At 45.1% G+C, this 27,156-nt stretch overlaps 1 protein-coding gene across 5 annotated transcripts in view; it reads right to left on the minus strand.

Moving 5' to 3' along the window:
- Positions 1-27,156, minus strand: part of NAV2 (neuron navigator 2) — a 479,602-nt gene that overhangs the window by 117,809 nt on the left and 334,637 nt on the right. For all 5 annotated transcript variants that reach the window (XM_073578323.1, XM_073578321.1, XM_073578320.1 and 2 more), the window contains 2 exons: positions 17,010-17,082; positions 9,640-9,907 (listed from right to left, as the gene is read on the minus strand). In XM_073578323.1, the coding sequence (XP_073434424.1) occupies positions 9,640-9,907; positions 17,010-17,082 (341 nt within the window). The remainder of the gene's footprint in view (positions 1-9,639; positions 9,908-17,009; positions 17,083-27,156) is intronic.

The raw sequence follows: 27,156 nt of genomic DNA on the forward strand, positions 1-27,156 counted from the left end.
TTAGGCTACTTTCACACTAGCGTCGTGCGACGCACGTCGCAATGCATCGTTTTGGCGAAAAAACTGCATCCTGCAAAGTTGCCCGCAGGATACGTTTTTCTCCATTGACTTACATTAGCGACGCATTGCCACACGTCGCATCCGTCGTGCAACGGATGCGTCGTGTTTTGGCGGCCACGACGCACACAAAAACGTTACATGTAACGTTTTTTGGTGCGTCGTGTACGCCATTTTCGACCGCGCATGCGCGGCCGAAACTCCGCCCCCTCCTCCTCGGACATTACAATGGGGCAGCGGATGCGTTGAAAAACTGCATCCGCTGCCCCCGTTGGGCAAAACTTTCACAACGTGCGACGCTACGTCGCCCCGATGCAGGGCGACGTGCGTCGCACGACGCTAGTGTGAAAGTAGCCTTATAGCGGACTGATACATTTACCTGTGCTGATACACTGCAGCAAACAATGAGGACACAAGAGATTTGTGCTGTTAAAGTATTTAGCTCCCAGAGGGTTGTCTAGATTGGGTACAAATGTAACAAACCCTCAGGTTTGTAGAAGTTAGGTGCAATACATAATGTTCTCCTTTACTGACAACAGAAATAAAAACTTGCACAGTGCAGGACGAGCCCCATCATCCTCAAGCCGAAGTAAGATAAGATTCCGCCCCCACGGCTCAACCAACAGCTGAAATCACAGCTCAGCTCCTAATATACTGTACGTGGGACTTTCTGCTGATCCTCACCATCTATTCAGGAGGTTTTAATCATTATTTTTGGCAGGGACCCAAAACAGAAAGGCCATGTATATCTTTGCACAGAATTTGTTTTCTATTGCTCATTTGCTTCTATCAATAGAAAAAAAGGAATGCATATAAAGAGGAAATTGCAGGATAGAAGCTGTGCTGACAGCAGCACTCAGGATACACAAAGACCTCACATCCATCCAGCCTATATTACTGGGAGAGACACTCCCAGAAAAGAAAAATCCAAAGCTTGGAGCAACGGTATATCAGGGTTTTAGAAAATGAATAAGGCCTTGTGCACACGCTGCGGTTTTTGCTGCGGTTCTGGCCCTGCAAAACTGCAGCAGTTCCGCAGTCATGGTACTTTACCATGTTAGCCTATGGGTTTTCAAAACCGCAGTGCTCACGCTGCGGTTTTTTACCTGCGGAAAAGCTGCAGGTTTTTTTCCGCAGCATGTCAATTGTTTATGCGGATTCTGCTGCGGTTTCACACCTTTAACATAGTAGAGGTGTGAAACCGCAGAGCAAAACCGCAGGCCAAACCGCAGCAAAACCGCAGGTCATTTTACCTGCTGTTCCGCGGGAAAAAACCCGCAGGTGAATCTGCAGTGTGTACACATAGCCTAAAGGAATGAAGACTGCAGACTGACACTTTGGGCAATAATAATAATAATACTTTATTTTATATAGCGCTAACATATTCCGCAGCGCTTTACAGTTTGCACATATTTTCATCACTGTCCCTGATGGGGCTCACAATCTAAATTCCCTATCAGTATGTTTTTTTTGGAGTGTGGGAGGAAACCGGAGTGCCCGGAGGAAACCCACGCAAACACGGGGAGAACATACAAACTCCTTGCAGATGTTGTCCTTGGTGGGACTCGAACCCAGGACTCACCACTGAGCCACCGTGCTGCCCCTTGCAACTAATTAACTAAATTTAACTCAAAATAGCAGCACGTTGGCTCAATGGTTAGAACTTTTGCTTTTCAGCGCTGGGGTCCTGGGTTCCAATCCCATCAAGGACAACTTCTGAAGGAGTTTGTATGTTCTCCCCGTGTTTGCGTGGGTTTCCTCCCACTCTCCAGGATATACTGATAGGGGATTTAGATTGTGAGCCCCATTGTGGACAGCAATAATAACGTATGTAAAGTGCTGCTTAATATGATAGCGCTATATAAAGAATTAATAATAATAATAATAACCGGCTCCTCTGCGAATCGGATAAGTTAACACGGTGGACGGGTGCCTGGCGAGGGCCCTCATCGCTGCTATGTTGGTCCTTCAATGAAGCCCAGCTTTCTATGAAGATGTCAACTTAACTATACATTCAATACAGTAGAATATTTTATAAGCGATTAAATGACCACAGGTTTAAGTTCCTTATGGGGACTAAATTATAAAAATATTATTAATATATATATTTTAATACTTATTTTAAAATATGACAAAAATAATATATATTTTTGAAACAATATTTTTAATTTATTACAAAAAACGATTAAAATCACCCTCCACACTTTGGCATCTATAATATCATCAGCTTGAGGTGCAAAAAAAATAAGCCATCACACAGCTCCATCAATGGAAAAATTAAAAGGTTATAGATCTCAGAATTGGTGACAATTTTTTTTTCTTTTTACAAAGTTCTGATTTTGTTATTTTTGTTTTTAGGTAAATGTTTTTTGTTTTTAGGTAAATGTACCATTCAGGAGCATGGGAAAGCAGGGTGACAACCCTAGTGAATGCTGGTTGTACTGGTTCCTGAATACAAATCCACACAGACACATCCTCAGCAGCTCCATTATCACTGGACGCCTAGGCAGATCTGCTGCTCAGGAGTTGGGAAAGCTGAGTAACAGTTGTTTTCGTACTCGCTTTTCTATTTTTCATCCTACTAGAGTCCCGGTGTGTATGTTCTCCGCTTATGTGGATTCTTTTGGGTTCTCTATTTTCCTCCCATAGTCTATGATCTTCCTACAGGATTAGAGTGTGAGCTCCCGGGGCAAGGACCACTGTGAATTATTATAGCGCGTGTACAGGGCTGCAGAATATGTTGGCACTACATAAAGTACAGGTCTTTGATCCATGTAACCACAGTTAGGTCACAGAGAGGACAGGATCCATTGTGTATCGGTATTCCTCATCCCCTCGAGGACACGGCTCTGTCATATCATCCAGCCGCAGCTCTGCACATGTCAATCTGCGTGTTCTGGCTGACGTGACGAGCTCTGCGCGGCGTGTTTGATGATTAGGCATCTCACACTTAAACAATGATTTGTCTATGATGCATTTTGCCCAAAGGGACTAAAACAAAAAAAAACAAAAAACCTGAAAGTTTTTTTTTTCCATCTTTTTTTTTGTTGCATGTGACAATAAATGTAAAGGCTCGGGATAAACATCTCTTTGTCAGAGAGGTTGTAAAATAGGGAGCGCGGACTTTGATCTGCACAGGCAGGAGCTTTTATGATTTACTACCCAGAAAAGTGATGACCAAGAACACCAACAGCAATGGTACATAAATTAAAGGGATAGTCCACATGAAGGACATCTACTGCTCCCTACTATCAGCCATTTCATTGTTCTTGAATGGGATGAGCTATATGAAATTCAGAACACTCCCTGCCCCTATGATCACTACCTTACCTTACGTGTTTCCAATATTGTGAACCGCTGGACATATGAATCCACATAAATAAGCGATCTGCTGTTCCTAATACTGTAGGTGCATACAAGGGTCTTACTACCGGCCCTACAACAAACCAGCATGCTTAATCCTAGAAAAAATGGAAACCATCAGCATTATGGATAAACTCCGGACCACAATGCTTTGCACCAGGGATCAGAGTCAGATCCCTGTGAAGCAGAGACAAGGATCCTCATGATAGAGCCTCGTGCAGACCATTTAATTGGATAGGTGATAAATGTCTGATCTCTAGGGGCCCTACTGCTAAGACCCTCACAATCACTAGCAGGGGGTCCCTAACCACCTGTTCATCCTCAATGCACATCAGCAGAGAAGACGAGATTCAATGGAGCTGAGGTCGAGCAGGCACGAAGAATTTTTGTTTCGGGGGGGGATTTCCTCTGTTCTAGTGATCGGACCACTAGTAGTGATTTGACATTTATGCTCTATGGATATCGGATCAATGGCAGCTGTGGAAGCACCCCTCATATTAATACTGGATCTAAAGAGAAGTTCTGTGACCTTCCAACATGTCCAGTTTTTCATATCATCATTATCAAGAACTCTCCTTGCTGGCAGTGAATGGAGACATTTTATCAACAAACTGAAGCTGAAAGACTGTCCTGATCATGTTCTGGTTACAGTACCCTGCAGAAAAGAGAACACTTACATTGCAAAAGTGATGTCAGACGCTGCTGGAAAATCAGAATTTCCGGCAGATACCTGGCTAAACAATAGAGCGGAGCAAAAAGATTTGCAAAACCCTGGTTCTGCGGCCACTTTCTACTACCTGCCAACATCCAGGGCGCCTCTTCTGATTACTATACCCGTGACATCTTGACTACGTCATGACCTATGTTGCAGGGTTTGCTAATCAAAAGAGGTGCCAAGATGCCAACAGGTAGAAGGTTCTGCCGTGGCCGCAGGACTCAGATCCTGCAAATCGTCCTGCTCCACTCTGCTAAATAGGGGAGATACATGTTACCCGTACAGATGTGCAAAGTCATCGTTAGATCTGTCACTTACTTCACAGGTTACTGTTTAGTTTAGGTTTAAAAAGACAACAAAAAAGAAATCCCACAATGGTGAGTTCAGTGCGGCAAGGTTATGTGACACACGGCCAAGCAGTTAATGTGTGTTATCTACATCGTTATCGCATTAGTGTGGTAGGGGAACTGCAGTACACCTGCAAACATTCGGGATGTGGGGGCACCCTACCGGGAGCATTTCCTCTGCCCAATGGAGAAGCGCAGAAACTTGATTTCGCCTGGGGGGTCTCTGGAAGACGAACTGTACAGTGGGATAAATTGGCAAAATCAGAATCAGGGTATAAAAGAGAACTCTAACCTTATCAATCTTATAGATGACATGTCATCATATAGAAGAATCAAGAAGTCATATTGCCATAAAAATACACATTTTATTCAATAAAATTAAAATGGTACAATAAACCGACTAGAAGTTTAAAATATGGGGACGACAATCAATGCAAAAAAGAACGGCCTTTAGAGGGATGAAACAACCAGACTGTATGCACTAATAAAGAAGTAGTAAACAAAAGAGACCTAGAATATGAAGGGCAGGTTGAAAGATAAGTAAAAATAGGCAGCTGAATGCAATGTATCATACCGCCAACAAGCCGTGGCACCCCCGACACGCGTATCGCGTGATGCTTCTTCCAAGAGGGTGTATTCTAGGTCCCTTTTGTATCACTTGAGTTTTATTTGGGACATTTAGATATTGAGGCATTTATTTCTTTAGGCAAGTAAGCTGAGTGATCCCTAAACATGGTCTATACGTGGATAAAAAACTTTTTCTGCTACCACTACCAGACATGGTATGTGCCTTTTTTATGAGCAATATAAACCTGTTTACTGGTTGTTATATGCACTGTGCACTTTGTTTGTAGGCCTTCTGGCTGCTTGACATGCTCATATATGAACGTTATACATATTGTAGGATTGATTCATATAGTTTACTACTTCTTTATTAGTGCATACAGTCTGGTTGCTTCATCCCTCTAAAGGCCGTTCTTTTTTGCATTGATTGTCCCCATATTTTAAACTGTTAGTCGGGTTATTGTACCATTTTAATTTTATTGAATAAAATTTGTATTTTTATGGCAATATGACTTCATGATTCTTCTATATGATGATTTGATTTTTGGAGTTTGTCACTGAACTAGGCATTTTGTGAATTTTGATTGCTTTATAGATGACATGGATTATAAAAGTCCTAGCAATGGACTATTAGGTCAAGTTCACACATTGCAGACTTGATAAGCGAGCCAGCTGCACAAAATTTGTAATGATACAATGGAAGGCTAGGATGACACCACGGTATTTTCTATCATCCGAGAAAATCAGGTCGATTATGCTAATCGTACTTTGATCACAGTTTAATCAGAGCGTCAGCATAGTGTGATCAGAGTTTAATCAGAGCGTGATCAGTGTAATCGGAGGTTTAATCAGAGAGTGATCACAGTGCAATCAGAGTGTAATCTAAGTGTGACGAGTGTAATCAGAGTGTGATTAGAGTGTAATCAGTGTGATCAGAGGTGTAATCAGAAGCGTTATCAGAGGCATAATTTAAGGTGTAATCAGAGGTGTAATCAGAGATTTAGGCTGTGTGCCCACAATGCGTTTTGTTAAGCGTTTCCGCAGCGTTTGTGCCGGATCAGACGCTGCAGAAACGCTTAAAAGATGCATCAAATTAATTAGTATGCGTTTTTGGCTTTTTGTGCCAATGCATGCGTTTTTAAACGCTCAGGAATCGCTTAGCGGCTAAAAACGCAGCATGCTCATTAATTTTCCGCATTGCTGAGCGTGGCTTTTTGACAAACACCGCGCAAGAAACGCGCGGAAAAAGACGCGCGGTTTCTGGGAAGGGGATGCTTTTCCTGAGCGTTTAAAGACGCTAGCGTGGGCACATAGCCTTAATCAGAGTGTGATCAGTATAATCAGAGTGTAATCAGAGTGTGTTGAGTTTCATCAGAGGTTTCATCAAAGTGTGATCAAAGTATAATCAGAATGTAATCAGACTGTGCTGAGTGTGATCATAGGTTTAATCAGCGTGTAATCAGAGTGTAATTAGAGGTGTAATTAGAGGTTTAATCAGAGTGTAATCAGTGTAATTAGAGGTGTAATCAATGTAATCAGAGTGTGATCAGAGGTTTAATGAGCGTGTGATCAAAGTTTAATAAGAGTGTGATCAGAGTGTAATAAGAGTGTGATCAGAGGATTAATCAGAGTGTAATCAATGGTGCAATCATAGTGTTATCAAAGTGTAATCGGAGTTGTAATCAGAGTGTGATCATAGTGTAATTAGAGGTGGAATCAAAGTGTGGTCAGAGTGAAATGAGTGGTATAATCATAGCGTAATCAAAGTGTCATCAGAGTGTAATCAGTGGTGTGATCAGAGTGTGATCAGAGTATGTGAGCAGAGTGTGATCAGAGTGTAATCAGAGTGCAATCAGAATGTAATCGCAGTGTAATCAGAGGTTTAATCAGAGGTACAATCACAGTATAATCAAAGTGTAATCAAGGCGTAATCAGAGTGAGAGGAGAGTTTGATCAAAGTGTGATCCAAGTGTAATTAGAGGTTTAATCAGAGTGTAATCAGTGATGCAATCACAGTGTAATCAGAGGTGTAATCAAAGTGTGATCAGAGGTTTACTCAGTGTGTGATCCAAGTGTAATCAGAGGTTTAATCATAGTGTGATCACAGTGTAATCAAAATGTAATCAGAATGTAATCAGAGTGTGATCCAAGTGTAATCAGAGTGTGATCCAAGTGTATTCAGAGTGTAATCACACTCTGATTAAACCTCTGATTACTCTGATTACACCCTGATCAGAGTGTAATCAGGGATGCAATCATAGTGTAATCACTCTGATCAAACCTCTGATCACACCTCTGATTACGCTGTGCTCACAGAGTGTAATCAGAAATGTGATCAGAGTGTCAGCAGAGTGTGATCAGATTCTCTCTGTGGAGGGAGAACATTGAGAAAAAAAGGTCTCCATCTTCTCCATTATGTTCGTCTGTGGAAATCGGATTGCATTCAGATGTCATTCGAGCGTGATCCATTTTTTTATGGGCCCAGTAACTTGCATGGCTGAGTGAGATCAAATTGTGTATGCTGAGATTTTTTTTCCTCGGACAGACTGGGTCAGAGGAAAAATCGGATAAGTTAAAGGTCCCATAGAATAACATTGGTCCGAGTGTGATATGATGTTCTGTTGGACCGCACTGGGAATGAAAATACAGTCATCTGCACAAGCTGGAAAGCCACTACACTTCATCCTTCCTCTGATTTTGCAGGGGAGTAGCGTTTTCACTGCAAAGCCATACAGATGATTCAAATGGATGCACAGATCCATGGGTGAAACAGCTGAAAAATCAAGGAACAATTGTACAAGCAATTAAAGGGACACCAGTGGGAGAGGCGAGGACTGCTCAGTGGGGAAGACGCCATTGCCTGTAGGGTATTACAGACTTTTGTGGAATTATTTTCACCACTTATTTATGCTCCAATTTGGGGGATGATTAATAATTGCATATTATGTAGGAGGGGGACTTTAACGAGAATTAGGAGCCACATCATTGCTCTAGGTTAAGGGCAATGTAACGCAATGCTTTGACCACTAATTGTGGTTGAAGTCCTCCTCCTTCATAATATGCAATTATTAGAAATCATAATCGTCTATGAACAACTCCGAGGTCAGCTCCTCAGCACATAAGACCTTCCTTTCCTTGAGAAGCTGATAAAGACGTATTTGTGTCCACCACCTATGTTTGCATGAGATTTTTCGATTGAAAAACTTAAAAAGAAGAGGTTTTGTGTTGCATGGAGGGTTTTCCTCGGGCTAATCAGCTAATTGCACTATATTTCACTGCTACAAAGGGCCTTATTCTACATGATGTCATGAGAACCTGCCGGAGTGGAAGTCAGCGGGGTCAGCTGCAATGTATAACTAATGTAAGGTTTGTGTAATGACACCATCCAAGGTATGCGCTAATATAGGGATCAACTTCACTCTAACAATCTGAGAAAATGGAAAAATGTAGGTTATTAGAGAGAATATTTACAGACCCTCATGTATCTGAATATGAGGGGTCTATATATGGCATACATCTGAGGAGGGGTCTCTATCAGCCTTGACAATATAGTACACCTGAGGAGGGGGTCTCTATCTGCTGGGGTGGTGTAATACACTTGAGGAGGGGTATATATCTGCCGGGGTGGTATAATACACCTGAGGAGGTGTCTATCAGCCCGGGTGGTATAATACACCTGAGGAGGTGTCTCTATCAGCCCGGGTGGTATAATACACCTGAGGAGGTGTCTCTATCAGCCCGGGTGGTATAATACACCTGAGGAGGTGTCTCTATCAGCCCCCGTGGTATAATACACCTGAGGAGGTGTCTCTATCAGCCCGGGTGGTATAATATACATGAGGAGGGGTTTATCAGCCCAAGTAGTATAATATACCTGAGGAGGTGTCTATATCAGCCCGGGTGGTATAATATACCTGAGGATGGGTCTCTTTCTGCCCATATGATGGTATGAATCTGAGTAGGGGTCTCTTTCTGCCCACATGATTTTATACACTTGAGGAGGGGTCTCCATCTTCCTACATGGTGCTATAAACCCTAGGAGGGGTCTCTTTCTGCCTATATGGTGCTATACACCTGAGGAGGGGTTGCTTTGTGCCCACATGGTGCTATAAACCTGAAGAGGGGTCGCTTTCTGCCCACATGGTGCTATAAATCTGAAGAGGGGTCGCTTTCTGCCCACATGGTGCTATACACCTGAGGAGGGGTTCCTTTCTACCCACATGGTGCTATACATGAAGAGGGGTCGCTTTCTGCCCACATGGCGCTATAAACCCAAGGAGGGGTCTCTTTCTGCCTATATGGTGCTATACAACTGGGAGGGGTTCCTTTCTACCCACATGGTGCTATACATGAAGAGGGGTCTCTTTCTGCCCACATGGCATAATACACGTGTGGAGGGGTATCTTTCTGCCCACATGTTGCTATACACCTAAGAAGGGTTTTTTTTTCTGTCCACATGGCGCTAAACACTTGAGGAGGGGTCTCTCTTTGCCCACATGGTACTATACACCGGGGTGAGGTGTCTATAGAGAAGTTGGCTCTGTGTAATGACATGAGGTCAAATAAATACATTGCAGCAATGGTGCCGCGTACCTGGAGTGCATTTCTCCTTGTGCTTTACTCTGTGACTGCGGAGGTTGCTGCGGTTGTTGGCACTGGACTGGAGCGGGTGAATAGGGCTGGGCATGGGGGGTGCTGGAAGGATGATATGGCTGCTGGCACTGGTTTGGCGTTCCTGAATGTTGGAGTGCTGGAGCCGGCTGGTGATAACTCTGTTTCTGGGTTTGCTGCTGCTGTTGCTTGAAACGCGACAGGCTGAAGAACAGGCCGAGGATGGCTTTTAAATTTCCATTCCTGATCTCTGTGAAAACATAAAAGGTACAGGACAGTCAGTGGAGGCTCAAGAATGAGTTAATTGGATGGTGAGCTTAAGATGCCAGGAGGATTGATCTGAGTGTGATCAAAATGTAAATCAGAGGTGTGGTCAGCATGTGATCAGAGAGTAATCAGACTCGACCATGCAGCCCATTTTTCTTCAAGTGCTTCCTTATTGTGCATCTTGAAATAGCCACACCGCTAGTTTTCAGAGAGTTCAGTATTTCAGCTGATATTATTTGTGGGTTTTTCTTTGCATCCTGAACAATTTCCCTGGCATTTGTCACAGGTCAAAGCCAGGTGAGGATGTTACCTTTAGTAGCCATTCAAACCCATTTGTGCCAACTTCTTTGCAATGTTATCAGGCCAAAATCACCAGGGTATGTGAACTTTTGATCAGGGTCATTTGGATGTTTTGCGCTGTCATTATGATTTTAAAAGAGAAAACACAGTAGTATGAGAATACATGGCTTCACCCAACCACTAACCATGAGTGGAGAAAAAGTTTTGGTGTTATTCATATGCTCTGAAAGGCCAAGAAAGCAAAAATTCTGCTGTGGTATGTAAATGTTTGAGCACAACTGTATTAAAGAGTTTCTTATATCTTCCTATGTATAAAACCAAGGTAAGTGACATGGGAAGACTAATTTAAGGGATTTGTTTTTGCTTATATAACAGTAACTTGCTGCCTTGGGGTAATCTTTGACTCTGATCTCTCCTTCAAAACACACATCTAAAGCTGGAGTCACACATAGCGACTTAGGCCTCTTTCACACTTCCGTTTTTGACAATCAGTCAAGATCCGCCAATTTTGAAAAAAAAACCGGATCCGCTTTTTTCCCCATTGACTTTCATTATTGGCGGATCCTGACTGATTGCCGTCCGTTGCATCCTTTTTTTTGAGGATCCGCCACAATGTTAGTGTCCGTCAACATCCTCAAAGATTTCCAAACGAAGCTTGCAACGTTTTTTTGGCCGGCGGATCCTCCAGAAACTGAATTAACCCCAAAATCTGTCTGGGTGCCGGACAAAAAAAAACTCACTCTCTCTCTCTCCTTTAAATTTCCTCATTTTCAGGATCCGTCTAAAAACGGATCCTGTGCCATCCGTTCACATCAGTTGACAACGGATCCGCTTGTCTGTCTTTTTGGCAGATTTTAACTGATGCAAATAACTGAAGTGTGAAAGAGGCCTTACCAGCGATCCCGACACCGATATCAAGGTGTCAGGATCGCTGGTAAGTCGCTATGTGATCGCTGGTGAGCTGTCACACAGACAGTTTCACCAGCGATCAGCACAGCGCCCGGCATCGCTGGCCATCCCTGTAAAAAATAGAATTAAAATCAAAAATATTGTTATTCTCACCTTCCGACGTCCCGCAAAGCCTTCCCGCCTCTCTCCACGCTCCGGTCCTAGAAATCCTTTGCGTGAATGACAGCGAGAATCACGGTCTCGCGGGAGCGCGAAGTCTCGCGGTCATTCGTGCAAAGGATTACTGGGACCGGAGCGTGGAGAGAGGCAGGATGGCTGCGCGGGACGTCGGAAGGTGAGAATAAATATATTTTTTATTTTAATTCTATTTTTTACAGCTGATCGCTGGTCTCCTGCCTGTCACACGCAGCGATGCGTGCTGGCCAGCGGGAGCCCAGCGACCAAAAAAATGTCCAGAGGTTTCTTACAGTGATCAGCGATACTGGCAGGGGGGCCGCTCGCTGATCGCTGTAACACACAGCGATCTCGCTGGTGAGATCGCTGTTACGTCACAAAAGTTGTGACTCAGCAGCGATCTCGCTAGCGAGATTGCCATGTGTGACTCCAGCTTTAGAAGCCCTCTCCACTTCAAAAAACTAGTGCATGCCCTCATTATCTCCTGCCTAGACTACTGCAACCTCCTGCTTTGTGGCCTCCCCTTTAAAACTCTGGCACCCCTCCACTCTATCCTAAACTCTGCTGCCCGACTTAAGGCCCCGTTACACACAACATGTCCCAGCGATCCCACCAACGATCCGACATGGATGGGATCGTTGGGACATAGTTAGACAGACTCACCAGCGATCAGGACCAGCGGCAAAAGCTGGTTTCCAAGGTAAACAGCGGGTATTTAAGAGCCGTGCGGTTCTTGGACGCTGGTTTCCAAGGTAAACAGCAGGTAACTAAGAGCCACGCGGCTCTTAGATACCCGCTGTATACATTGGAAACCAGCTCCCAGAGTCGCTGATCGTTGGTCTCTCGCGATGCGCGCTGGCCAGCGGGAGACCAACGATCAAAAAATGGCCCAGGACGTTCGAGCACGATCAGCAATACCCGGCAGGGGGCCGGTCGCTGATACGTGCGACACACGGCGAGATGGATGCAGAGATCGCTGTGGCGTCACAAAATCAGCGATCTCGCTGGCGTTCTCGCTGTGTGTGACGGGGCCTTTATCCACGTGTCCCACCACTATTCCACGACCTCTCCTCTCTGTCAATCCCTTCATTGGCTCCCCATTATCCAGAGACTGCAGTACAAAACCCTAACCGTGGCATACAAAGCTATCCACAACCTGTGTCCTCCATACATCTGTGACCTCGTATCCTGGTACTTACTTGCACGCAATCTCCGATCATCACAAGATCTCCTTCTGTACTCCCCTCTTATCTCCTCTTCCCACAATCACACACAATATTTCTCCCGCACATCCCCTCTACTCTGGAACTCTCTACCACAACATATCAGACTCTCGCCTACCGTGGAAACCTTCAAAAAGAACCTGAAGACCTACCTCTTCCGACAAGCCTACAACCTGCAGTAACCACCGATCCACCAAACCGCTGCATGACCAGCTCTACCCTCGCCTACTGTATCCTCACCCATCCCGTTGTAGATTGTGAGCCCTCGCGGGCAGGGTCCTCTCTCCTCCTCTACCAGTCGTGACTTGTATTGTTTAATATTACTGTACTGTTTTTTATTATGCATACCCCTTTTCAAACATAAAGCGCCATGGAATAAATGGCGCTATAACAGTAAATAATAATAATAATAACTTATGCACAGTATGATTATAAATCCCTTTCTGGGGCAAAATTAGCACCATTGGGTTACAGAAGGAAAACCTTGGCCTGACAGACAGCTTGGGGCACAAAAGTGGAGTCACAAGAGACACTTGACTACAGACAGCTTCATTCAATGCCAGTAATAAAAAAAGTAGAAAACAGGTGCCGCCTATATCGACAAGTGTATACATTACAAGTGTCAAAAGAGGCGTCGGGCCCGAAAAGGCGACACCCGGGGCACAAGACAAGAGGGAGAGACACAGGCAAACAATGACTTATTAACAGGTGTGAGACAAGAGATTCATCATCCGTCACCCGTCCTTCCACCCTATAATACAACAGATACCCTCTAAAATCCCTCGGAAATAGAAGTCAAAGCTTCCTAGGACATTAGATTTTACAGTCACCTCCTTATATCTAATGGTTTTTGGGTGTTTGATCCATTTATAGTGATTTTTCAGGCATGGTCCAAAATCAGGAGATTTCAAGGGTTAACTTTTTTACTTTCCCTGCATGGGGCATCAAAGCCTACTGCAGCGACCCTGAAAGATTCCCCCAGGAAAGTACCACCCATTCTATACAGAGCAATGACCTGCATTACGTTATCTAAGTGGAATTCTACAACTGTTTTTTGAATTTATTTTTTTTTTTTAACATGTTCACCAAATGCTAAAACTGCCCTGCCATTATGATTCTCCAGGTCATTACGAGTGCACAGACACCAAACATGTCTAGGTTCTTTTTTTTATTTAAGTTGTGAAAAAAAAAAGTCCAAAGTTTGTTTAAAAAAAAAAAAATTGCGGCATTTTCCGAGACCCGTAGTGTCTCCATTTTGAGATCTTGGGTTGGGTGAGGGCTTATTTTTTGCACATGTTGCAAATGATGTTTGTAATGATACCATTTTCATGCAGATACGATCTTTTGATCGCCCATTATTGCATTTTAATGCAATGTTGCGGCGACCAAAAAAAGTAATTCTGGCGTTATGACGTTTTTCTCGTTACGCTGTTTAGCGATTGGGTTAATTCTTTTTTTATATTGCTAAACTTGGTGATTCTGAACGCAGCGATACCAAATATGTGTAGGTTTGATTTTTTTTTTATTGTTTTATTTTGAATGCGGTGAAAGGAGGGGGTGATTTAAACTTATATTTTTTATTTTTTTAAAAACATTTTTTTTTCAATTTTGGCATGCTTCAATACTCTCCATGGGAGACTAGAAGATGCCACAACTTGATTGGCTCTGCTACATAGAGGGGATGATCAGATCATCTGTATGTAGCAGAATTGCTGACTTCCTATGAGCGCCGACCACTCATAGAAATCCGGCACTGACAACCACAGAGGTCTCCAGGAGACCTCTGGTTGTCATGTCAACCTATCTGTGACCCGCGATCACGTGTGACGGGGGTCACCGATGGCCGCATTTCTGGCGCAATTGCCGAAATCGCATGCTAGATGCCTCTGTCAGAATTTGACAGTGACATTTAATGGTTTAATAACCGCAGGTGGATCACGATTCCACCCGTGGCTGTTACAGGCACATGTCAGCTGTTAAAAACAGCTGACACGTACCGGGAAGGATGTGGGCTCACCGCAGGAGCCCACATCAAAGGAGGGGGACACGACATGCGCAGTACTAGTATGGTGCATGTCATTAAGGGGTTAAACACAAGTTTTTATATATTTTTTAATGTTCCATACTACTATATCCATATTCGAGAGGATGCTGAAATCTTGCAGTTTTTCCTGACCACCGAGCCTCATAATAAACTGATACTTCCTGTTCTGTAGAGATCTCTTCTCAGCAGTATCATTATTACAGGCATGATTACATTGCCAGGTATCACCTATATATAGAGAATACAGGATCCACCATTCATAACAGACAATGTCACAGCCCACCTCATCCTCCTCCCAGTCCCTGTACAGATAACAAAGCATGCCAACTGCTTTCCTGTAGAAGCCAATCAATATCTCCAGACAATTGCTGCAAAGCAATGATGGCAAAAAGCAGCTCAATGGCATGATGGTCACCCCCCATAATCCTGTATAAAAACACCAAAATATATATTTTCTCTAACACCAGGAGTCTTTAGATGCTCTTGTGCCTCTTGCAGCTGTACTGAAGTCGCAAGTCCCAGCATGCCATGACTGGCTGGTGCATAGTGGGAGTTGTAGTTTCACAACAGCTGGAGTTGCAGTCAAGTACAAGTAAAGGGACATCCTCAAGGGAAAGTAATCAACTCCTTAGGAGAGACGACCTGTGAGTTCCTATGGGGTAGCACCGGCCCCCAGAACACACACGGGGCCACACTTTTTACTACAGGACACTGGGCACCAAGAAAGTATCCTGCTAAATACTATGAGGATGGGAGCAATGTAGAAAGCAGAAACTCTACAAAACCCAACCATTAGGTTGTCCTGATTCAATTCCTCATCCCTTCTAAACCTCTGCTTGCTGTCAGTGAATATGTACATTCTTGTTTACTAATATCCTGTCCCTGCCTCACTGCTGAGGATTTGCTACAATTGTATCCAGGCTCGTCCGCTTTATATTACCCAATAAACTCCGAGCGGATACACGTTTCCTGCGTTGCTACACTGTCACGAGTACAGAAAAGAGAGTTGCGCTTTCTAGCAACAAAATATTGTGGCGGCTGGAGACAACTGCGGCAAAGCCTCAGCTGTGAAAAGTGTTCATACTTCATCAGCACAATGCAAGCAAGCAGAGATCTTGAAAACAGCACTAAAACGGAAAAAAAGACCAGTAAAACTAAACACTTGCACTTAGGTCTTGTCCCAAAATGAGGACAGAAGAGCTATGATGTTGGGTGGGGAGGTTTGTTCTTGTGGGCGAGTTGTACCTGGTGCAATTTTAGGGTATTGATTTTAAAGTGTCAGCCGTATAGAAACATAAAGAATATTACTACACTATATAAAAGCTATAAAAAATAATTGCCCGGAAATCCTACCCTCACAGCTGTACGAGGCCGGCGATCCCACCCACAACCATCGCGCTTCACAAGTTCACGGCCGCGTTACTCGATACAGGGGTCCGGCTGCAGTTTTCCGGTGCCCGCGCTCCATGCCGACATTTATTTTTGTGTGTACAACTGGTACAACAACTTGTCGCTGTATTTCAAGCCCCGCACTTGTGTCACAGAAATAGTGTGACATCAGATCCACCACCTATTTCTGGATCCCGGAGCCAAAGAGACAAAGGGAACATTCTTCTCGGGGGTGAAATAATGTGACATCTCTCTTCTCAAGCTTAAATCCGTACAATTAAGAGTTTGGGGAAGGACAATCGTCACTCGGCGGCTTTATTTGCTTTGTCAATCCACATTGTGACAGCTATAATCCTGGAGTTCACTCGCTTTTTGGGAGACACTTGTAATGAATGGAAAGTATCTTGTTCTGGGGAAGGGGGATTTTGAGTCACATGTCGAACCTAGACTTCACAAAGTGTTCTTTTTCCCACGTTTGTAAAACTTTACTGTACCTATTCTGATTTCTGTTATTTTCTTTTATTTGAGAAAATCTGCGCCAAATGGGCTGATGATGCCATAACGGCAACATTTTTCCGGTGGGCATTTGCTGCATAAAGGAAATCACATCTCAGGACTAGGTGCTCAGCATCTGTCGGGGAACAGTCCGGAGACCCCCATAAACATTCTCGGGCCAGCTGGTCCAGACTAAATCCACAGGCTCACTTGGACACTTGTCAAGTTCAAAAAAAGCTGATGATGTGACAAACGAGATGTTATTTGCACCTAAAACCAAAAATTTTGTGAACATGATCCCTTTTTGGCATAATTTACAAGGTCACTTAGTTGCAACAACTTTTTAGCAAAATAAAAAAAAAGTGTTGTGCGTGACCCAAAGCAAAATTAGGGTCTTCCCCAAAGCACTGAGCCACCATAATGCCCAGCATCGTAAGACTGATCATCATCATCATGAGGGACACGTCCCACGAGAAGGGCCAACGTTACAAAGACAGTGTGTCAGGTACACAGACAATGTCATTTAGAAGAACTGCCACATGTGCACTCACCCTCCGATGACAGGCCTTGTATGTTAATTCCTTTAGCAGCCAGGAAGCTCAGGCAGGCATCAATGTTCTCAATCTAAAGAAAATACAAAGCGACAGAGTAAACACCATGATATGACAGCTGGACTCTCACAGTGAGGGAGGAATGTGAGGCTTCAGAGATGAAGAAGGGGCTCAGTATCAATCTGCACTCTGTATACATGACACTGCTCAGCACCACTCCTCCTACACTGTATATATACACCGCTCAGCACCACTCCTCCTACACTGTATATATACACCGCTCAGCACCACTCCTCCTACACTGTATATATACACAGCTCAGCGCCACTCCTCCTACACTGTATATATACACAGCTCAGCGCCACTCCTCCTACACTGTATATATACACAGCTCAGCGCCACTCCTCCTACACTGTATATATACACAGCTCAGCGCCACTCCTCCTACACTGTATATATACACAGCTCAGCGCCACTCCTCCTACACTGTATATATACACAGCTCAGCGCCACTCCTCCTACACTGTATATATACACAGCTCAGCGCCACTCCTCCTACACTGTATATATACACCGCTCAGCACCACTCCTCCTACACTGTATATATACACCGCTCAGCACCACTCCTCCTACACTGTATATATACACCGCTCAGCACCACTCCTCCTACACTGTATATATACACCGCTCAGCACCACTCCTCCTCAGCACCACTCCTCCTACACTGTATATATACACCGCTCAGCACCACTCCTCCTACACTGTATATATACACCGCTCAGCACCACTCCTCCTACACTGTATATATACACCGCTCAGCGCCACTCCTCCAACACTGTATATATACACCGCTCAGCGCCACTCCTCCTACACTGTATATATACACCGCTCAGCGCCACTCCTCCTACACTGTATATATACACCGCTCAGCGCCACTCCTCCAACACAGTATATATACACACCGCTCAGCGCCACTCCTCCTACACAGTATATATACACCGCTCAGCGCCACTCCTCCTACACTGTATATATACACCGCTCAGCGTCACTCCTCCTACACTGTATATATACACCGCTCAGCGCCACTCCTCCAACACTGTATATATACACCGCTCAGCGCCACTCCTCCAACACTGTATATATACACCACTCAGAGCCACTCCTCCAACACTGTATATATACACCGCTCAGCGCCACTCCTCCTACACTGTATATATACACCGCTCAGCGCCACTCCTCCTACACTGTATATATACACCGCTCAGCGCCACTCCTCCTACACTGTATATATACACACCGCTCAGCGCCACTCCTCCTACACTGTATATATACACCGCTCAGCGCCACTCCTCCTACACTGTATATATACACCGCTCAGCGCCACTCCTCCTACACTGTATATATACACCGCTCAGCGCCACTCCTCCTACACTGTATATATACACCGCTCAGCGCCACTCCTCCTACACTGTATATACACACCGCTCAGCGCCACTCCTCCTACACTGTATATATACACCGCTCAGCGCCACTCCTCCTACACTGTATATATACACCGCTCAGCGCCACTCCTGCTACACTGTATATATACACCACTCAGCGCCACTCCTCCTACACTGTATATATACACCGCTCAGCACCACTCCTCCTACAATGTATATATACACCGCTCAGCACCACTCCTCCTACACTGTATATATACACCGCTCAGCACCACTCCTCCTACACTGTATATATACACCGCTCAGCACCACTCCTCCTACACTGTATATATACACCGCTCAGCACCACTCCTACACTGTATATATACACCGCTCAGCACCACTCCTCCTACACTGTATATATACACCGCTCAGCACCACTCCTCCTACACTGTATATATACACCGCTCAGCACCACTCCTCCTACACTGTATATATACACTGCTCAGCACCACTCCTCCTACACTGTATATATACACCGCTCAGCACCACTCCTCCTACACTGTATATATACACCGCTCAGCACTACTCCTCCTATACTGTATATATACACCGCTCAGCACCACTCCTCCTACACTGTATATATACACCGCTCAGCACCACTCCTCCTACACTGTATATACACACCGCTCAGCACCACTCCTCCTACACTGTATATAAACACCGCTCAGCACCACTCCTCCTACACTGTATATATACACCGCTCAGCACCACGCCTCCTACACTGTATATATACACCACTCAGCACCACTCCACACTGCTCAGCACCACTCCTCCTACCCTGTATATATACACTGCACAGTACCATCCTCCTGTCCTGTATATATACACTGCACAGCACCACTTCTCCTATACTGTATATATACACTGCATAGTACCACTCCTCCTGCCCTGTATATATACACTGCACAGCACCACTCCTGTCCTGTATATATACACTGCACAGTACCATTCCTCCTGCCCTGTATACAGTATATACACTGCACAGTACCACTCCTCCTGTCCTGTATATATACACTGCACAGTACCACTCCTCCTGTCCTGTATATATACACTGCACAGCCCAACTCCTCCTGTCCTGTGTATATACACTGCACAGCACCACTCCTCCTGTCCTGTATATATACACTGCACAGTACCATTCCTCCTACACTGTATATACACTGCACAGCACCACTCCTCCTGTCCTGTATATACACTGCACAGTACCATCCTCCTGTCCTGTATATATACACACTGCACAGTACCATTCCTCCTACACTGTGTATATACACTGCACAGTACCATCCTCCTGTCCTGTATATATACACCGCTCAGCGCCACTCCTCCTACACTGTATATATACACCGCTCAGCGCCACTCCTCCTACACTGTATATATACACCGCTCAGCGCCACTCCTCCTACACTGTATATATACACCGCTCAGCGCCACTCCTCCTACATTGTATATATACACCGCTCAGCTCCACTCCTCCTACACTGTATATATACACCGCTCAGCACCACTCCTCATACACTGTATATATACACCGCTCAGCACCACTCCTCCTACACTGTATATATACACCGCTCAGCACCACTCCTCCTACACTGTATATATACACTGCTCAGCACCACTCCTCCTACACTGTATATATACACTGCTCAGCACCACTCCTCCTACACTGTATATATACACCGCTCAGCACCACTCCTCCTACACTGTATATATACACCGCTCAGCACCACTCCTCCTACACTGTATATATACACCGCTCAGCACCACTCCTCCTACACTGTATATATACACCGCTCAGCACCACTCCTCCTACACTGTATATAAACACCGCTCAGCACCACTCCTCCTACACTGTATATACTGTATACACCGCACAGCACCACGCCTCCTACACTGTATATATACACCGCTCAGCACCACTCCTCCTACACTGTATATATACACCGCTCAGCACCACTCCTCCTACACTGTATATATACACCGCTCAGCACCACTCCTCCTACACTGTATATATACACTGCTCAGCACCACTCCTCCTACACTGTATATATACACTGCTCAGCACCACTCCTCCTACACTGTATATATACACCGCTCAGCACCACTCCTCCTACACTGTATATATACACCGCTCAGCACCACTCCTCCTACACTGTATATATACACCGCTCAGCACCACTCCTCCTACACTGTATATATACACCGCTCAGCACCACTCCTCCTACACTGTATATACTGTATACACCGCACAGCACCACGCCTCCTACACTGTATATATACACCACTCAGCACCACTCCACACTGCTCAGCACCACTCCTCCTACCCTGTATATATACACTGCACAGTACCATCCTCCTGTCCTGTATATATACACTGCACAGTACCATCCTCCTGTCCTGTATATATACACTGCACAGCACCACTTCTCCTATACTGTATATATACACTGCATAGTACCACTCCTCCTGCCCTGTATATATACACTGCACAGCACCACTCCTGTCCTGTATATATACACTGCACAGTACCATTCCTCCTGCCCTGTATATATATACACTGCACAGTACCATTCCTCCTGCCCTGTATATATATAGACTGCACAGTACCACTCCTCCTGTCCTGTATATATACACTGCACAGAACCACTCCTACTGTCCTGTATATATACACTGCACAGTACCACTCCTCCTGTCCTGTATATATACACTGCACAGCACCACTCCTCCTGTCCTGTATATATATACTGCACAGAACCACTCCTCCTGTCCTGTATATATACACTGCACAGTACCACTCCTCCTGTCCTGTGTATATACACTGCACAGTACCACTCCTCCTGTCCTGTGTATATACACTGCACAGCACCACTCCTCCTGTCCTGTGTATATACACTGCACAGTACCATTCCTCCTACACTGTATATACACTGCACAGCACCACTCCTCCTGTCCTGTATATACACTGCACAGTACCATCCTCCTGTCCTGTATATATACACACTGCACAGTACCATTCCTCCTACACTGTGTATATACACTGCACAGTACCATCCTCCTGTCCTGTATGTATACACCGCTCAGCGCCACTCCTACACTGTATATATACACACCGCTCAGCGCCACTCCTCCTACACTGTATATATACACCGCTCAGCACCACTCCTCCTACACTGTATATACACCGCTCAGCACCACTCCTCCTACATTGTATATATACACCGCTCAGCACCACTCCTCCTACACTGTATATATACACCGCTCAGCACCACTCCTCCTACACTGTATATATACACCGCTCAGCACCACTCCTCCTACACTGTATATATACACCGCTCAGCACCACTCCTCCTACACTGTATATATACACTGCTCAGCACCACTCCTCCTACACTGTATATATTTACTGCTCAGCACCACTCCTCCTGCACTGTATATATACACCGCTCAGCACCACTCCTCCTACACTGTATATATACACCGCTCAGCACCACTCCTCCTACACTGTATATATACACTGCTCAGCACCACTCCTCCTACACTGTATATATACACCGCTCAGCACCACTCCTCCTACACTGTATATATACACCAGTCAGCACCACTCCTCCTACCAGGGCTGTGGAGTCGGTAAGCCAAACCTGCGACTCCGACTCCTCAATTTCCCTTACACCGACTCCGACTCCAACTCCGACTCCCACACATATTGCTTATATTTAAGTGAAAAATTTATTGTCGTACAATGTGAACCTCAGACATTTAATCATTTCTATGATACAACAATCAAGACATTTAGATAGAACAGAATATATATTGGTGTACTACCCGGTTTTCATTCTTTTTGGTACAGATACGATATGGATAGACAGATATGGATAAATGGATAGATAGAGCAGATTTCTAATCTGCTTTTGCTATTGAAAACATTATCTATGAGCTCAAAAACCTTTCAGGTGATGCGGTTTTTTAAAAAGATGATCTGCTTTTGCAGCTGAAAAACGTATCCTCAAAAAACACAGGAAAAACGCTGTGTGTGAATGTAGCCTTAGATCAGGAATAGAACAGCCATTTATAGGACATTTCATAACTTTCCCAAACTCCTATGAAAAAATATTCAGCACATCCTGCATTGAATTACTGTACCCAATTTATTATATATTTTAGGAGTCGGAGTCGCTCCATTTTATACCGACTCCAACTCCGACTCCACCAAAATGAGCACCGACTCCGACTCCACGACTCCGACTCCACAGCCCTGCCTCCTACACTGTATATATACACCGCTCAGCACCACTCCTCCTACACTGTATATATACACCGCTCAGCACCACTCCTCCTACACTGTATATATACACCGCTCAGCACCACTCCTCCTACACTGTATATATACACCGCTCAGCACCACTCCTTCTACACTGTATATATACACCACTCAGCACCACTGCACACTGCTCAGCACCACTCCTCCTACCCTGTATATATACACTGCACAGTACCATCCTCCTGTCCTGTATATATACACTGCACAGTACCATCCTCCTGTCCTGATATATACACTGCACAGCACCGCTTCTCCTGTACTGTATATATACACTGCACAGTACCACTCCTCCTGCCCTGCATATATACACTGCACAGTACCACTCCTCCTGTCCTGTGTATATACACTGCACAGCACCACTCCTCCTGTCCTGTATATATACACTGCACAGTACCATTCCTCCTACACTGTATATACACTGCACAGCACCACTCCTCCTGTCCTGTATATACACTGCACAGTACCATCCTTCTGTCCTGTATAAATACATAAATACACTGCACAGTACCACTCCTCCTGTATATATACACTGCACAGTACCATTCCTCCTACACTGTATATACACTGCACAGTACCATCCTCCTGTCCTGTATATATACACTGCACAGCACCACTCCTTCTGTCCTGTATATATACACTGCACAGCACCACTCCTCCTGTCCTGTATATATACACTGCACAGCACCAATCTTCCTGCCCTGTATATATACACACTGCACAGCACCACTTCTCCTATACTGTATATATACACTGCACAGCACTCCTCCTGTCCTGTATATATACACTGCACAGTACAACTCCTCCTGTCCTGTATATATACACTGCACAGTACCACTCCTCCTATACTGTATATATACACTGCACAGTACCACTCCTCCTACCCTATATATATATATATACACTGGACAGTACCACTCCTCTTACCCTGTATATATACACTGCACAGTACCATTCCTCCTACACTGTATATATACACTGCACAGTACCATCCTCCTACCCTGTATATATACACTGGACAGTACCACTCCTCCTACCCTGTATATATACATTGCACAGCACCACTCCTCCAACACTGTACATATACACTGCACAGCACCACTTCTCCTATACTGTATATATACACTGCACAGCACCACTCCTCCTGTCCTGTATATATACACTGCACAGCACCACTTCTCCTATACTGTATAGATACACTGCACTGCACCACTCCTCCTGTCCTGTATATATACACTGCACAGTACCACTCCTCCTATACTGCATATATACACTGCACAGCACCACTCCTCCTACACTGTATATATACACTGCACAGCACCACTCCTCCTACACTGTATATATACACCGCTCAGTACCACTCCTCCTACACTGTATATATACACCACTCAGCACCACTGCACACTGCTCAGCACCACTCCTCCTACACTGTATATATACAGTGCCTACAAGTAGTATTCAACCCCCTGCAGATTTAGCAGGTTAAGGCCGGTTTCACATTAGCGCTTTTTAAGCGCACGCACGGCCGGGGTAGCTCCGCCCCCGAGCCGGCTCTCTGCCCGGCGTGCCCGCCCCTTGCTTGTAGCGCCGCCTACTAGCGGACAGCGGCGCCTGCGATCGGCGCACCCTATCTTTAGCATAGGGTGCGCAGATCGTGCGCAGGCCGTGCGCTAGTTGCGCTTTGACCTGCGCTGCGCACTTTTGACGGTGCGCCGTGCGCGCCAAAATCCGAAAAGTTTGATTTTGGCGCGCACGGCGCACCGCCAAAAGTGCGCAGCGCAGGTCAAAGCGCAACTAGCGCACGGCCTGCGCACGATCTGCGCACCCTATGCTAAAGATAGGGTGCGCCGATCGCAGGCGCCGCTGTCCGCTAGTAGGCGGCGCTACAAGCAAGGGGCGGGCACGCCAGGCAGAGAGCCGGCTCGGGGGCGGAGCTACCCCCGGCCGTGCGTGCGCTTAAAAAGCGCTAATGTGAAACCGGCCTTACACATTCGGAATTAACTTGGCATTGTGACATTTGGACTGTAGATCAGCCTGGAAGTGTGAAATGCACTGCAGCAAAAAAGAATGTTATTTCTTTGTTTAATTTTTTTTTAAATTGTGAAAAGTTTATTCAGAGGGTCATTTATTATTCAACCCCTCAAACCACCAGAATTCTGTTTGGTTCCCCTAAAGTATTAAGAAGTATTTCAGGCACAAAGAACAATGACCTTCACATGTTTGGATTAATTATCTCTTTTTCCAGCCTTTTCTGACTATTTAAGACCCTCCCCAAACTTGTGAACAGCACTCATACATGGTCAACATGGGAAAGACAAAGGAGCATTCCAAGGCCATCAGAGACAAGATCGTGGAGGGTCACAAGGCTGGCAAGGGGTACAAAACCCTTTCCAAGGAGTTGGGCCTACCTGTCTCCACTGTTGGGAGCATCATCCGGAAGTGGAAGGCTTATGGAACTACTGTTAGCCTTCAACGGCCTGGACAGCCTTTGAAAGTTTTCTCCCGTGCCGAGGCCAGGCTTGTCCGAAGAGTCAAGGCTAACCCAAGGACAACAAGGAAGGAGCTCCGGGAAGATCTCATGGCAGTGGGGACATTGGTTTCAGTCAATACCATAAGTAACGTACTCCACCGCAATGGTCTCCGTTCCAGACGAGCCCGTAAGGTACCTTTACTTTCAAAGCGTCATGTCAAGGCTCGTCTACAATTTGCTCATGATCACTTGGAGGACTCTGAGACAGACTAGTTCAAGGTTCTCTGGTCTGATGAGACCAAGATCGAGATCTTTGGTGCCAACCACACACGTGACGTTTGGAGACTGGATGGCACTGCATACGACCCCAAGAATACCATCCCTACAGTCAAGCATGGTGGTGGCAGCATCATGCTGTGGGGCTGTTTCTCAGCCAAGGGACCTGGCCATCTGGTCCGCATCCATGGGAAGATGGATAGCACGGCCTACCTGGAGATTTTGGCCAAGAACCTCCGCTCCTCCATCAAGGATCTTAAGATGGGTCGTCATTTCATCTTCCAACAAGACAACGACCCAAAGCACACAGCCAAGAAAACCAAGGCCTGGTTCAAGAGGTAAAAAATCAAGGTGTTGGAGTGGCCTAGTCAGTCTCCTGACCTTAACCCAATTGAAAACTTGTGGAAGGAGCTCAAGATTAAAGTCCACATGAGACACCCAAAGAACCTAGATAACTTGGAGAAGATCTGCATGGAGGAGTGGGCCAAGATAACTCCAGAGACCTGTGCCGGCCTGATCAGGTCTTATAAAAGACGATTATTAGCTGTAATTGCAAACAAGGGTTATTCCACAAAATATTAAACCTAGGGGTTGAATAATAATTGACCCACACTTGTATGTTTAAAATTTATTAAAATTTAACTGAGCAACATAACTTTTTGGTTTGTAAGATTTATGCATCTGTTAATAAATCCTGCTCTTGTGTGAAGTTTTAAGGCTCTAACTTATTTGCATCTTATCAAACCTGCTAAATCTGCAGGGGGTTGAATACTACTTGTAGGCACTGTACACTGCACAGCACCACTCCTCCTGTCCTGTATATATACAATGCACAGCACCACTTCTCCTATACTGTATATATACACTGCACAGCACCACTCCTCCTGTCCTGTATATATACACTGCACAGCACCACTTATCCTATATTGTATATATACACTGCAGAGTACCACTCCTCCTACACTGTATATATACATTGCACAGCACCACTCCTCCTACACTGTATATATACACTGCACAGCACCACTCCTCCTGTCCTGTATATATACACCGCTCAGCACCACTCCTCCTACACTTATATACACAATGGACAGTACCACTCCTCCTACCCTGCATATATACACTGCACAGTACCATTCCTCCTGTATATATAGACTGCACAGTACCACTCCTCCTGTCCTTTATATATACAGTGCACAGCACCACTTCTCCTATATTGTATATATACACTGCACAGCACCACTCCTCCTACACTGCATATATTCATTGCACAGCACCACTCCTCCTACATTGTATATATATACACTGCACAGTACCACTCCTCCTACCCTGTATATATACACTGCACAGTACCATTCCTCCTACACTGTATATATACACTGCACAGCACCACTTATCCTATATTGTATATATACACTGCACAGTACCACTCCTCCTACACTGTATATATACATTGCACAGCACCACTCCTCCTACACTGTATATATGCACTGCACAGCACCACTCCTCCTGTCCTGTATATATACACCACTCAGCACCACTCCTCCTACACTTATATACACACTGGACAGTACCACTCCTCCTACCCTGTATATACAGTGCACA

This window comes from Dendrobates tinctorius, unplaced genomic scaffold, assembly GCF_039654945.1.
Source record: "Dendrobates tinctorius isolate UK_male_01 unplaced genomic scaffold, ASM3965494v1 ptg000059l, whole genome shotgun sequence".
Classification (NCBI taxonomy): Eukaryota; Metazoa; Chordata; class Amphibia; order Anura; family Dendrobatidae; genus Dendrobates; species Dendrobates tinctorius.